The sequence below is a fragment of the Epinephelus fuscoguttatus genome, linkage group LG14 (assembly GCF_011397635.1).
Source record: "Epinephelus fuscoguttatus linkage group LG14, E.fuscoguttatus.final_Chr_v1".
In the NCBI taxonomy this organism is placed as follows: domain Eukaryota; kingdom Metazoa; phylum Chordata; class Actinopteri; order Perciformes; family Serranidae; genus Epinephelus; species Epinephelus fuscoguttatus.
In genome coordinates, this window is record NC_064765.1 from 29,216,381 (window position 1) to 29,229,910 (window position 13,530).

General features: G+C 40.7%; 2 protein-coding genes across 2 annotated transcripts in view; one reads left to right on the forward strand and one right to left on the reverse strand.

Annotated features, from left to right (window-relative positions):
* Positions 1 to 447: 447 nt before the first annotated feature.
* mrpl33 (mitochondrial ribosomal protein L33) lies at positions 448 to 2,818 on the forward strand. The gene is made up of 4 exons (XM_049595946.1): positions 448 to 577; positions 963 to 981; positions 1,064 to 1,170; positions 2,349 to 2,818. Exons 1-4 carry the CDS (start codon positions 556 to 558, stop codon positions 2,396 to 2,398), a joined length of 198 nt encoding a protein of 65 aa, XP_049451903.1. The 5' UTR covers positions 448 to 555; the 3' UTR covers positions 2,399 to 2,818.
* The window catches only part of rbks (ribokinase), a 43,951-nt gene continuing 32,854 nt past the window's right edge, over positions 2,434 to 13,530 (reverse strand). Inside the window, exons 8-9 of the mRNA XM_049595945.1 lie at positions 12,606 to 12,794; positions 2,434 to 3,221 (exon numbers count right to left, since the gene is read on the reverse strand). Coding sequence (XP_049451902.1) covers positions 3,048 to 3,221; positions 12,606 to 12,794 — 363 coding nt within the window. The 3' untranslated portion in view covers positions 2,434 to 3,047. The remainder of the gene's footprint in view (positions 3,222 to 12,605; positions 12,795 to 13,530) is intronic.

Sequence of the window (13,530 nt, forward strand, 5' to 3'; positions counted from 1 at the left end):
TAGCAATAGCGTTATTGTTTGCTGTACCAAATCATTACAGACTGATAAATTAACCCAATATACTACTACTACTAATACTACTACTATACTACCAAGATGGTGACCATTGAGGGCAAGAAGTGTCCATAATTCCACACGTAACTTCTTGACCGTTTTCAGTGCACCATACGGGTACTCATAGCGCACTGCATTTTTTGACAAGGGAACAAGGGTGACGCTAACTTCCATGTCGACCCACAGAAAAACATCATCCTTGGAGCACTCTATAATGTATGGTTAGTGAATATCTATTTTAGTTACGTGTTTGGCAACTACTCATTTTATTATTTTCAGAGGATATCCTAATTTCAGCTTGACCATTCTTGAGTGTTGCTGAATATATGACTCCCCTGAAAAGGTTTGACTTGTGACTCCAGTGCTGTTCAGCTGGACTGCCCCTTTAAGAGGACCCGGAAGTGCTTGTTAAACCGGATGTGCAGGTTTCCCAATGTGACTTACCTCGGCTACACTGTTTTGCCTTAATACTATCTTCGTTAAGCAGTTTAAGTCTGCAAAATGTTTCTTACGAGCGTAAATTGTAAGTTTTTAATGTCTCCATTTAAAGAGTCGCGTGTATGCGTATAAAGGGCTGTCTCGCACGGTGCTAAATTAACTATCAGTTAGCTAACGTTAGTTTAGCTGCATAGCTAACGTTAGCTGTTAACTCTCCAGTATCTAACGTGACATTGTTTATAACTTTGCGTCTACCTCCCTTTTATTTCTGTGGCACTTGGAACATAAAGTGTCGTGAGTTTAAATTGTTGTCGCGCTCAGCTTTTGAGGCTGGTGGTTAACCTGAGTTGATAGCAGCTATTTGTTAGCCTTGTACTTTAACACGTAGCTAAATATAATTGTCTAACGTCATGTTTGTCGAGTTTGCTTGGCATTAATCATATGAATCTGCTCTTTTTTTCATTTCTCAGTGGCCAAGGCAAAATCAAAGTAAGTGGAAGTCCTGGAATATAAAAATGAATCACTGTCAGTTATGTTGTGTGTCACATTCACGTACATTGTTTTCTATCAGGACCATCCTGGTTCAGATGGTGAGCGCTGCAGGGACAGGCTACTTCTTCAACACGAAGAGGAACCGTCTCACAGACAAACTGGTGCTGCGCAAACATGATCCATTTGGTGAGATATCACTAATCAGATGTTATTACAGATGTAGGCTAACATGCGTACAAAACACTCCATTAAACATTAGTACTCTGTCCTGGACAAACATGTGTCCGTGGTAATGGTATCGGGTTTTAGATGCCACCTGGCAGCTTGTAACATAAGCACCTGTGTCTGCACTGTAGCAGGAAGGTGTTTCATCTCAGATCATTTAAAATGACTGAACAACTGGGGCAAAAACTATGTTAACTATGTTGATACTGTGGCGTGGTGACATGAGTAATAGAAAAAATAAATTGTAACATTCAGCAAGTTTACATTAAAAATACCTGCATTCAATCTGTTGGGTCACCTTTGAAGCATTACATCAAAACTGCTGCATACTTATTAAGTTATTGTATAGTATAGTAAACCATCTTTTTTTTAGCCAGCATGTTACAGCACAGAAGTGTCCATATATGCATTTGTTGTAATCTTATAAGATTCCAATTTAACTGTCATAATGCACAATAGCATTTTGCTTTTTCTTTGTGTGTAGATGGAAACACTGAACCCAGATGAACAGATTACCTGCCACTTGATATTTAACTTTGGGAGTTAGTTGTCAGAAGTAGAAGAAATGTTGACAACAGTTGTAGTAAATCAGTGTTTTGCAAAAAGGGACCAAGACATATCAATTTCTAAATCAAATAAGCCACAAGCTCAAGCTCTTGTTGAGCAAAAAGTGCATGACCACCTATTCTCTTTAAAAGTATACTGTGCAGGACTTTCTTAACAAAAAGAAAAAAGTAAAGTTACAAAAGTAATCCCTCTCAATCAGTATGCATGGGCCACTAGAAGTGTTGGGCAGTGTTTATTTCTGCAGAGACCCTGCAATGTGCCTGTATTTTTTTTTTTATTTTCTTATCTTGCTGTGGTTGGTACGTTCCTGGGCACAGCACACAGGAGAGGTTGGATTTTATAAAAAGGTAGCAACCAGGTGCCAGACAGTAAGCAGCAAGCATCCAAGAGGAAGCTTTGAAAATCACACACACATCTGGGCTTGGCTTTTACTTTGGCTGGCAGTATTGGTTGCAAACAGTCGCCAATAATTCCTGCTTGGTACACCTTTAATAATATGTTATTATGTAATAATGTGTTATTTCCTCCAGATCACGTGACTCTTATTTAAAATCTGCTTTCTGTCGTTGCAGTGAACAAGCACGTCCTGTTCTTTGAGAAGAAGAAGATCAGATCGATTTAACAACACACCAGAATATATGGACAACGTAAACCTGCTAGGTTTAAACAGACTATTTTTTATTGTCATGGATTATACAAGGTGTTTCATCAGTCAACATCTCTGTTTGGCTGGCTGAAATTTTGTCAGAGGATTTCTTCGGGGATCTGTCAGAAAGCTTCTTCTCTCCCCACTGCGCCAGTTGAGCATGATGCAAACCCCGGCAGAGCTTCAAGAGAGTCTCGACTTCCATCATTTTAATCTACTACTCATGTCAAAGTGATGTTATTCGTTGGGGTTGTATGTCACCATTGATTACCTGTAAAAAAAAATATTTGTGAAACATGATATATTTGGGCTAATTACATAAATTAAGTAAATTATGTGCAGTACAAGATACATGTTAGGATGTTTGTTAATTATTAAACAATTTAAAATGACTGATATTGTTGTAAGTTGGCTTGTTATCACATAAAACTGTTATATTGACAGTCAAATTGAAATCACGGTCAGCCTTATTTGACATCAGTTACATCATTAACAGTCCTCAGTCGTTTCATTGCATTGTTCATTCTTTCATTAAAGCAGCTCATGTCATATCAGAGTTGTGTTTGCGGGACCCATTCCAGCTGTGGTCCACACACAGTAGTATCCCCGAACCGAGTTGCTGCTCTCAGAACAGTTCAGCTGGCAGGTCCTTTTTGAATGGGTAAGACGTCTGCGTGCCAACAGCCTGCACGCTCACTCCCGCCACCTGATTGGCTCTGCGGGCCATCTCCTCCAGAGGCATTGTAGGATAATGAGCCATGTAAAACGCCAGTGCTCCAATAAAGCTGTCTCCAGCGCCCTGGCAAGAAACAATATTACGAGGATGCTTTATTAAATTCCACCTGTGGTTCAAACCATTCCACTGTGTAATTCTACAGCTGTGCTCTGCTCAGCAGAATCGAAGCAGGCTGCCATGAGTGTGTGTGTGTGTGAGGAAGAAAACGACAAACAGTGAAGCCATGTAAAAATGATATAATTCATCTCAAAGCTTTGCTGTTATAAAATATTTCATAACATATTCTGAAGTGCATAAGAACACAGTAACTATGAGAAGATGGGGTGGTACATTTTTTAATTCAATATATTGTCAACAGTAGGGGGTGCTATGGCATTTGTTAGCTGTTCATCCAAGTCTTGTGATGCTGCCTGACGTCTCAACTACTTAGAAATTAGTTACTGAATTGTTACCTTGTGTGTAAGTGTGTCTCAGTCAGCTCTTTTAGGGAAACATCTGTATTTCTCATGTTTACGTACACACCATAATGCCAGCAGATGATAAATAGGATGTTGTAGGCTCATGACACGTCTTAAATTCATCATGAATTAAACACGGTACCCTTTAGTATTTGGAAAAGCAGAATATTTTTCACTTAACTACAAGGAAAAACAAAAGTCTTGAAATTCTTTAAAAGGCTGCTACTGATGACAATATATGGTGTAATCCTCAAATTGTTGCTAATGAACAAATGTTATTTAATTTAATGGTTTTATCAGAAACAACTTCATAACCAGATGCTGGAACAACCAAACAAAAACCCCCCACAGGGTTTACTGGATGCTTTTAAAGTCAGCTGAAAAGCACATGGTAGCTTTAATCACGTGTCAGTGGCTTCACCATAACTGCCAGCAGCTCTGGTTTTGGCTATCTGTTTAAACGGATAAACTATCCATTTTCCCCTCATCATCTATTGATAGAGATGGAATGTGCCGTCTACGCCCTGGAGGGGGTTGGCTGGAACGTGATGCTGACGGGGGGTGGCTCGCTGATGGGAAAAGGCACAATGGTATGTGGCGACATGCTCATGTTTAACCACAAATCCCCCCCCCGACGCTGGTTCTCACAAGCCCGCTCCATTACTCATCACTGCGGCCCTCAAAAGAGTTCATTGCACTCTCTCTTCTGAGCACCTCTGTCACCCACCCTCCCAACACCCCTCGCCCCCCGACCTCAAAGTAACCCTTTTGTCGGGGGTAAAGTTGTCGGTTGCGCCGCGATGATTCAGTAACATGGGGCAAAAAACAAAAACCCTAACTCTGACCCTGGCCCAGCAGAGAGGGCCATGCTCTGTGATTGACAGGGCACCAGGAACAGAGAGGGGCCACAGTAGCCGGGGCAGCTGGAGGGCACAGTCCAGACAACATGGATTTTTGTCCACAAGCACCTAAATTTGTTTCATTTAAAGCATTCTTTGTTCAAGCATGATAGATACAAACAATGTAGGAAGAGAAAAAAAAAGCTCTGATTTGACATTTGAAAGGCCGTTATTGCATCTCACCCCCACCCTCTGCACGCCACTGGTGTGACTCCTGGAGAGATGCTGGAAAGAGTGAGATCAGAGCTGAAACATTTCACAGGCCTGGTGGATTTCCATGTTTAAAGCCATGGTATGTTTATGTCTCCTGTCTGGTAGCTGGGCTGGGCCACAATACAGTCCAGCATTTGGAAATAAGGCTTTGGTGAAGCAGTCCCACTGGTTCGGCTCTGGCCTGTCTCCCAGTTCACACGTTGCGGTTAAAACGGTGATTCTGCTCTTGAGTGGGAGCCGATGCTTGGGAACCGATGACCAACAGAGCACAGCACAGTGAAGGGGGCAGTTTCAGCAACTAGTTAAGGCAGCTGAAAATATATATAACATTTTGGTCTTTACAGTCGTGACGTTACATCATTATTTTTGCACACGCCTCACCTCATCTTTTTAGAATCACCTGTTGACACTCAACTAATCTGCAACCAAATCCCTGCCAGAGCAACTGCCTTTGTTTCGTCAGACTACAACAGGGTGGGGCCCAAACAGGTTTATAGAAACTAATACTAGTATTAAGGGCTTACTTGCTAATAGTCCATACTTTTTCGCTGACAGTTAAAATTCAGCAAATCTCATAGAATAAAACAGTTATGCTCAGATTTGCATTCTTTCTGGGGTGGGAAAAACCCACACACAATATGTTGATTTAGACAATATTAAACTTTAACACAAATAAAATCTCTTAATGTTCAATCACTACTGAATACTTAATGTTGAAATTTAAATACCACTGAATCTGGAGCACTGCAGCATTACTTTGACCATCTATCTGAGTGTATGTTGTCTAAATTCTTTTCCTTGATATTTCAGGAAGATAATTTCAAGTTGTGCAGTTTCAAAAGTTTGAAAACTTTTAAATATGTTTTCTTAGGGTTCATAAATTCAAATGTGTTAGACTTTTCAAATGTTCGATATTAAAAAAACAAACAAAATTACGATTGAATTCAATTGGTCATTTTTTGATCTAAAAATTCTACAATAATAATAATAACTTAATTTGTATAGCACTTATCTAAACAAAATTACAAAGTGCTTCACGCAGTGCATGGAAATAAAAAAACAAATAATGATACGATATTAAAAAAAAATGTTAAGAGCTACAAAAAATAGTGTGTACAGAGGCAAAAATAAAACAAAAGGAAATAAAATACAAAAGTTACAAATCAAAAAGTACAAATCAGGCATTTAAAGGGAAAGCTTTCCTATAAAAATATGTTTTAAGCAATGATTTAAAATCAGGTAATGTGCGAGCCAGCCTAATTTCCTCAGGCAGAGAATTCCAGAGTCTCGGGGCCTTGATGGTAAAAGCTTTAGTTACCAACCTTGATCTAGGGACAACTAATGAGTGTAGGCTAAAGGATCTCAGGTCACAACCTGTAGCATAGGTAGTCAGAAGCTCAGCTGTATAAATGGGGCCTAAACCATGCTGAGCTTTAAAAGTTATTAAAAGAATCTTTAAATCAAGTCTGAAGTTAACAGGCAGCCAGTGGAGGCAAGCGAGAATTTGGGTAATAAGTGACCTGCGATTTGTCCCAGTTAAAATACAAACTGCAGCAAAAAAATAAAAAATAAAAAATAAAAATAAAAAATAAAATAAATGAATAAAATAAGAGTTAAATGTAATTGCAATTACATTGTAATTACATTTCATTGTAATGTAATAGTAATAAGTAATAATAAAAAAAATCAAGTTGTTTAAATTGGCTTGGTGAAATTAATACCAAAAATTCAAATAAAACATTCAAACACATTAGGATAATTGATTTAGCTTGGATGGAACTGATCAGGCCTTCTTCCTAATAAGTTACATGTTGTCATATGATCCAAGAAAATGGACACCAATATTAACTTGAGGAATTTATGACCCAGAAAAGCGATTTTGAAGTCGTACAAAGCCAATTTACCATTTAGAAAAGGAGGGGAGTTCAATTAATATACATTTTAGATAGATAAAATATTTCAGTACAATGAATTCAGTGTTAAAATTTCTACATCTCACATTTTGTATAGAATATTATATAGTTTGGTATTCATTATGCTTATTATATGCAGTTATGCAAAAATGCGAATAGTTTTGGCTTGTCTTTGCTCCCATAGCGTACTCCAGTTGAGTATTATTAAGTACCGCCACTTTCAAATTAATAGTAATAGTAATTAAAAGTATGGTATTTTTATTTAGTGTCCATTTCATGCTCAAAAAAGTCACAAGACAAGGCAAAAATGTGCAGTTTGTGTGGTTCAATATGTGCTCTATTTTAGTCGAAATGAGCAACGATTCCTCCAAAAATGGTCCCTTATAGCCAAGAGCCCATGAGTTAGTATTTCCTATCACAAATTTGAAATTTGTTCTCTTGAATGAATGATTATTAAACCTGCAATGCCTGAAGTTTTGTTTACTGGGGGATCAATGCAACACAGACATATCCTCTTATATGCGGATATGATGAACTCATTATCAAGGTTGTCCATGTACACATCCATTTTTTTTGCACAAAAACAAAACTCTTTCATATGACCTACTTTGTCATTTCTTAGTGAACCAGTCCCCATCTAACTAAGTAATGACGAAACAAGACTTCACTCTTCCAATCTAAACTTGAGGTCACTTGAATGTGCGGGCCACCATCCAACCTTTCTGCGTCTTACTAACGTTTCCTCTGCTGAGACTGGCATGTGACGCTACTGGATCTAGTGACTGAGTCTCAACGAGGCTGACAAGCGCTACCCCCTTCGGCCCCGCCACCGCTGCCCTCGACACAGTTTGATGAAGGTTAGATCTGGAGGCCTGTCAATCAAGTGACACAAGCGCTTGCCGCGGATGAGCTGTGACGCTCCTGCTGGTTGACTCCGTCCGCCGCGTCTTGACCTCCGTGCTGTTCCTCTGCCTGTTCTCCTCTGCTACTCAGGCTCAAGTTAGAAATTAGGGTGGCAGACGTGTCTGCAAGAAGCTCCCCAAATTAACAAAGTATGATTTAGGAAGTTTTGTACAGTTGGATGTGTTTGTTTCAGAGAGCCAGTGAGCGTGGTTGCTTTGTGTGAATTAAACCACTATCAAAAATGTCCCTGGAACTTTTATAGATTTAGTTCAGTTTAATTCAGTCTATTAAAAGCGTAGTTTTTCTCATTCTGACAGATAATTGCGTTAGAATGAGTCAACTTGGGTCGATTTAACACAACAGTGACACACCGATGGCTACTGAGAGCTTTCCATTTGCTGTTATGAACACTTTTGTACCTAGTGGGCTGACTAAACACCAAGGAAGTGACCTTTTTTTAATACTTCTGGCAGCAGCTTTAGTGGTGTGAGTTTAGAATAAATAGAAGACAAACTAAATAGTTAACACATGCAGCAATAACCTCCATGGCTGTAAAGACAAACAAAGAAGCGCATACAGAACCGTGGAAGTCCGTCAACAGAAAATCCAAGGACAAAAACAAGAGTGGCGCCCACATGCTTTGATTGGCAAGTGATCTTTGTAAAGTGCAGTGCAGACACACCACAGCAATCAGCTCTAAAACAAGCGAAAAAAAACCCAACAACCCAAAGAAAATGCAGATCTCAGAGAAGGCTCTTCACTCCATGTCTTTCATGTTACGAGTCTGATGCGCCCACTGAACCTTTCGAGTCTCCTGAACCTGTGACTGTATTTCTCACCCAGAGGTGAGACTCTCCGTGTGCCATTAACTCCAGAAGCCTACAGCCTTTGTCAATGAAAGGCACCCAGGGGAGAGTAAAGACCAACTGAGGGGCAGGGATGACTCACAGTGGCTTCCACGTCCGGAAGCTTCCAGTAAGACTTGCGAACAGCCGGGGACGACTCGTCTGAGGCGACGAGGGAGGAAGATTCACAGATCAAAAACACATTTAATTGGACCAATTAGGGCTCTGACATCTTTGATCCATCCGCAGCGCTTTGTCTTAGTCCTCTTTCACCCTTTTGTGTGCAACTTTGATCGACAGGACTGCACTGGCAGAGGCCTGGCCTAACATCTGGGTCGCTAAACAGCAGCTGCTGAAGCATGTGCAGTCTATTAAAACATGGTGATGTGGCAGTTTTCTCATTGTGTCACGCTGACCTGCAGTTTGCAGGGTTAGGAACACAATGCTCAGGAGGTATTCCTTTACCTTTGGCTTCCAGGAAGGAATCATGCAATTGGTCCTTACACGTCTCCAGTCATTGGAGAAGACTGGGAATAATTTGACTGTCCAGACCCACCGTACAGCTGTAATGTCTGGTTTAGACAGCACTGTCTACCTTTCGCCCTACACAGTGGACCTCCCGGAGCAGTGGAAACCAAGGCCACCCAAGTCCTGCTGGGGCTAAAAGGCGCTGGCTGTGTGTGTGTGTGTGTGTGTGTGTGTGCGTTTGTGTATGTGTGTGTGCTATAGCCTCATCTAACTGTCCGCACAAAAAAAGCCAAGGCTCTGATCTCAGCGAGGGAAGCCTGCACTCAATTTGAGAAAAAAGGGAGACAAATGGATAACAGGGGGGAGGGATGGGGGAGACCCACAGTGAATGAGTGGGTTTACTTTGTTATTCATCCAGATTCACGACCCTGACTCAGCCCATGATTGCTCGTGCCATGTTAAATGTGTTATTCAGACAGCTGCAGGAGGAGCAGATGATGAAATAGTTACAGTCTAAATGATTTAGCAGCCATGTTGGCACATCATTAACCAAGCTCAGTGAGAAATATTACATCTGAGACAAGTCGAAACAAAGTGACGAAATGCAAACAAAAAAGGTTGGTAGATGGCAGAAAGGTGAATTTGTGTTTGTTGCTATCAGTAGCGGGTCACGGCACCCGCGGCACCCGGCTGAACAGTAGCCTAGCTAAAATAGTGAGAAACCGCAAGTGACTCACTGTGTTGATATCGAAGAATCGCAGCCTAGAATACGGCCTCAATTCACAGTCCGATACTAGTAAAACTGGAGAGCAAGTAAAATTCTGGTGATGACAAGCCTGGAGCTTTAAAAAACATTTCCATCACGAGTGCTTGAGAAAACACAATCAAAGCAGTAATAACAGAAGAGGTAATCATAACTAGAGAGGCCTGTGTTACCAGAACAAGCTCAACGAAGTGAATAATGATCTTGATAACAACTTGTTTTTTTTTCCCTCTCTCCAGTAACAAAGAAAGGGCCTTACTGGAAGAGGGATTATGATGTCCAAAAGAGTTAAACACTCCAGAATTTATGGGCCCATCAAAGAACACAAGGGGTGGGGTGAGAGAGCGTGTGTGCGAGGGGGGGGGGCATGCAGCAGGCCCGACCACAGCTTTCTGCTGACTGATGCAAGCCCAAGAGGTGAGTCATGGGAGAGGGAGGGGGATGACAGGGGTGGTGGGTAAGTTCTCCTGGGGGCTACTGGGAAGTAGGGTGATTGAAGACGGTGAATAAGGGTAGTTATGTGTGTGTCTGCTTCAAAACGTGGGGGCACGGAGGAGGTTGCGCACTGTTAAAGAGAGTGAGCCCTTTGTTCTTGAAATGCCACAGTGACCTGTAAGTAGATGCTGCTGTTTAGTTAAGCTGCACTTCCTTTGGAGTGTCTCTGAAAACACACCATAACACCCAACACACTTTTTACTGCCTTTGCTTTTTTTCCTGACTTTCACAATACCTGATGTGGGTTTCACGTTAAACCGAGACTGCACGCTTGTAATTGTTTTGACTTCAGTTTTTACAGTGATGCATGATGAACAGCATTTGGAAATTACATCGCAATAAAAGTCCCCGGGGGAACTATTGGGTAAAAGAATCCATTACACAAACAATTAGATGGCTTTAATCAAACCTGGTAGGCATGAAGAGGTGATTAACACCTCTGTGCGATGACGTGTTTGGTTGGTAGAACACATGCCTCACAAAACCCTCAGAGACAGGAAATGCAAACATCTAGCTGAGGCTCCTGTGACGAAAACAAGCCACAGAAGCCGGTGTGAAATGAGTCAAGCGACGCTGGCCTCTTTAAAAGATTAGAGTCCTCCTTATAGGAGGGGAAACAGCCAGTGGTCACCACATCCCTGATGATCTTAAACCGTTCCACTTGAGCAACACACAAATCTTAAGCTCCACTACAGCTCAGAGTACCGAGAGTTCATTTGACTGTGATGAAGGGGGCAGATAAAAGTCCTGTGTGTCAGTGTTTTGTTATGAAAGTGTTGTGGAATCTGCCGATTTTCTGCGAAAAACATGTTCCTCTGACACTGGTGAAAGACCAGTTTAAAAGATATTCCTTCCAGTGAGGAGTGGGCTGGTTTACATAATTTTCCATTCAAAACAGTTTCCCTTTTAACTAACACTGTAAGTGCCATCCCCTTCCTCTGTCATAACATACTACTGAAATGAAAAAACAAAAAAACAAACAAACAAACAAACAAAAAAAAAACGTGGAAAATTTTTAGTCAGACTTATTCTTAAAAATGATTAGCACTTTAAGGATGTTATTTTAATAATTATCAGGAGTAATTATACATTTAAAATTATTTAGCTAGTACAAAAACATTACACAAACATAAACACACACACACACACACACACACACACACACATCTATATATATATATATATATATATATATCCACAGATATAATATATAATAGTAAACATAAGTATATAGTATATAATGATAATAATATATTTAGATATGATATAAAACTTCATCTTTGGGCTTGGGGAAATTGTAATTGGCATTTTAACTATTTTCTGATATTCTATCGACTAAACAACTCATCAAAACTTTAACGAGTATTTATGTAATTAATATATATTGAAAATAAGACTTTGAACCTACAGGGACAATAGTGCCTCTTTTTAGCTGTACTTAGCATAGATGTATAATACTGACTACACAGCAGACCCCAAAATGGCGCCTACTCAGCCCAATGGAACTGTTCCCCTGGCAAATACTCAAAAAGAAATTTGAGCTTCTGGGTTTACTTCCACGGCATACAGCCCACTGAATATGCGCAATAGTGTTTCTACCGCTGCTTCCGTCCGCAAGTTTCCGCTTGGCTCACAAACCTTATATTCTCATGATGCCACAAATTTTGAAATCGCTTTTGTTGGCTTGAGGAATTTTCTTTAGCTGCAATACCACAAGTAGCCACTGGGAAAAACTAGAAGCAGGGCGAAGCAGGGCCAAGCAGGGTTCCTGGGGGCCCCTGGTATTTAGGCATGGTGGTTTGAGCTAAATGCTAATGTTAGCATGCTAACATGCTCCCATGACAGTGTTAACATGCTGATTTTAACAAAGTTTGGTCTAAGAAAGGCAGAAATTAGTGAAAAATTCCTGATTTCCTTGGGCTTTCCTTAAAAAACCCATATATATTAACAGATTGTAAGGCAGTTGGTAAATAACTTTCTCTCTATCTGATAATGGAGTTCCAGCTCTCTACCAAAGAAAAAAAAAAAAGACCGGATGATGGCCTAACACGAACAGTTAATGGATCACCAAAGTGGTAACAATTCGTCCTCAGGTGAACATGCACATGGACATTAATGTGCGTGCCAGACTTTCCGTTAATTCGTCTGATAGCTGCTGAGACATTTCACTAAAATGCAGCGCATTGAAGTCATGGTGGCGCTGGGAGGAAAGTCAGGGCATCATCTAAGTCGTTGGGGTCTATCCTCTAGTTACCATGAATGTCATTACATAATTTAATGGCACTAGTTACTGAAATATCACAGTCTGGACCAGAGTGGTGGACTGACCGTTTGACCGGCTGATATTGCCATCCCTACAGCCATGCTGCTAGCGTAGCTTAACATGCTAAACATTTTCTGGTTCAAGCTTATGATATATGGCTCCATGTAAACTAAACATGTTTGGGCTTTGAGATGTTGGTAGAAAAAAAAGAAAACATGCATGCTTACCGTGGTGTCCACTGTTTTCACTGGGGTACTTTGCACATGCTTTGAGGCAGACTCCTGTGCCTTGACCACCACACAGCCTTGAGCTCCCAAAGTGATGATGACTGACCCACAGCCTCGCTTCAGCAGCTCCTGACCAGCCCGATGTGCTTCCTCCACATTGGCCACTGAGAAACCAGTCAGCAGCTCAGCCTGCAAGGAGCCCAGAGGAACAGAGGTAAGACACTGCAGTCATACAGCTGGCTACTGTTTAATCATATATAGAACACACTCTTCATTTAAAGATACATCTCATTTACCATAAGATGATAATGGGACACTATTTATTTCATTTTCCTCTAAACCAGTCTTTTTTTCTTTTCTAGGTCAGGGAGCTGAGTTAATCAGAGGTTAGGAATTAAAATTAAAGATAGGGTAAAACCAGCACTAGTGTGGGATACTGGGAGGATGCATTATGGAAATTCCCCAGGGCAAACTCCCAGTGCTGAGGATTGCGTGGAACAAGCAAGCAGTCAAAGCAGCGCCTTCATTTTTTTTGTACATAAAAAAAATCAAACAAAAAGCTAGCTTTGTCTCTCTAAAGAAAACAATGAAATACATCACAACAATTTACAATGTCCAAGCATCCCTAATTAGTAGTCTATTACAAGTCTTTTGCTTACTTGCTTTAGTTTACTGTTTTGTATTAACAGTTCTGTGATGAGTCAGCTCTTAATTACACGCTGGCCGTGGTCAGACAGACTCATTAAACACATTCAGTCTGTTAAGGATTTGCTGGATCCGTCAGCAGTCTGCGGGCCAAACATTTTCAAAGAGTAGATTCTCTGACTACGCTGCTTCATCTGGCTCCAAAATGACTAAACAGTGACAAAGCAGGACTCCACAGCTGATGTTTGAGCAACTTCAAGGAAACTCAGAACCACAGCAG

Bases quoted from the DNA above. Each gene is read 5' to 3' on its own strand.
- mrpl33 (XM_049595946.1), top strand. From the start codon at position 556: ATGTTTCTTACGAGCGTAAATT. The intron at 1,171-2,348 runs GTGAGATATCAC...CTGTCGTTGCAG, and splicing joins GCGCAAACATGATCCATTTG to TGAACAAGCACGTCCTGTTC.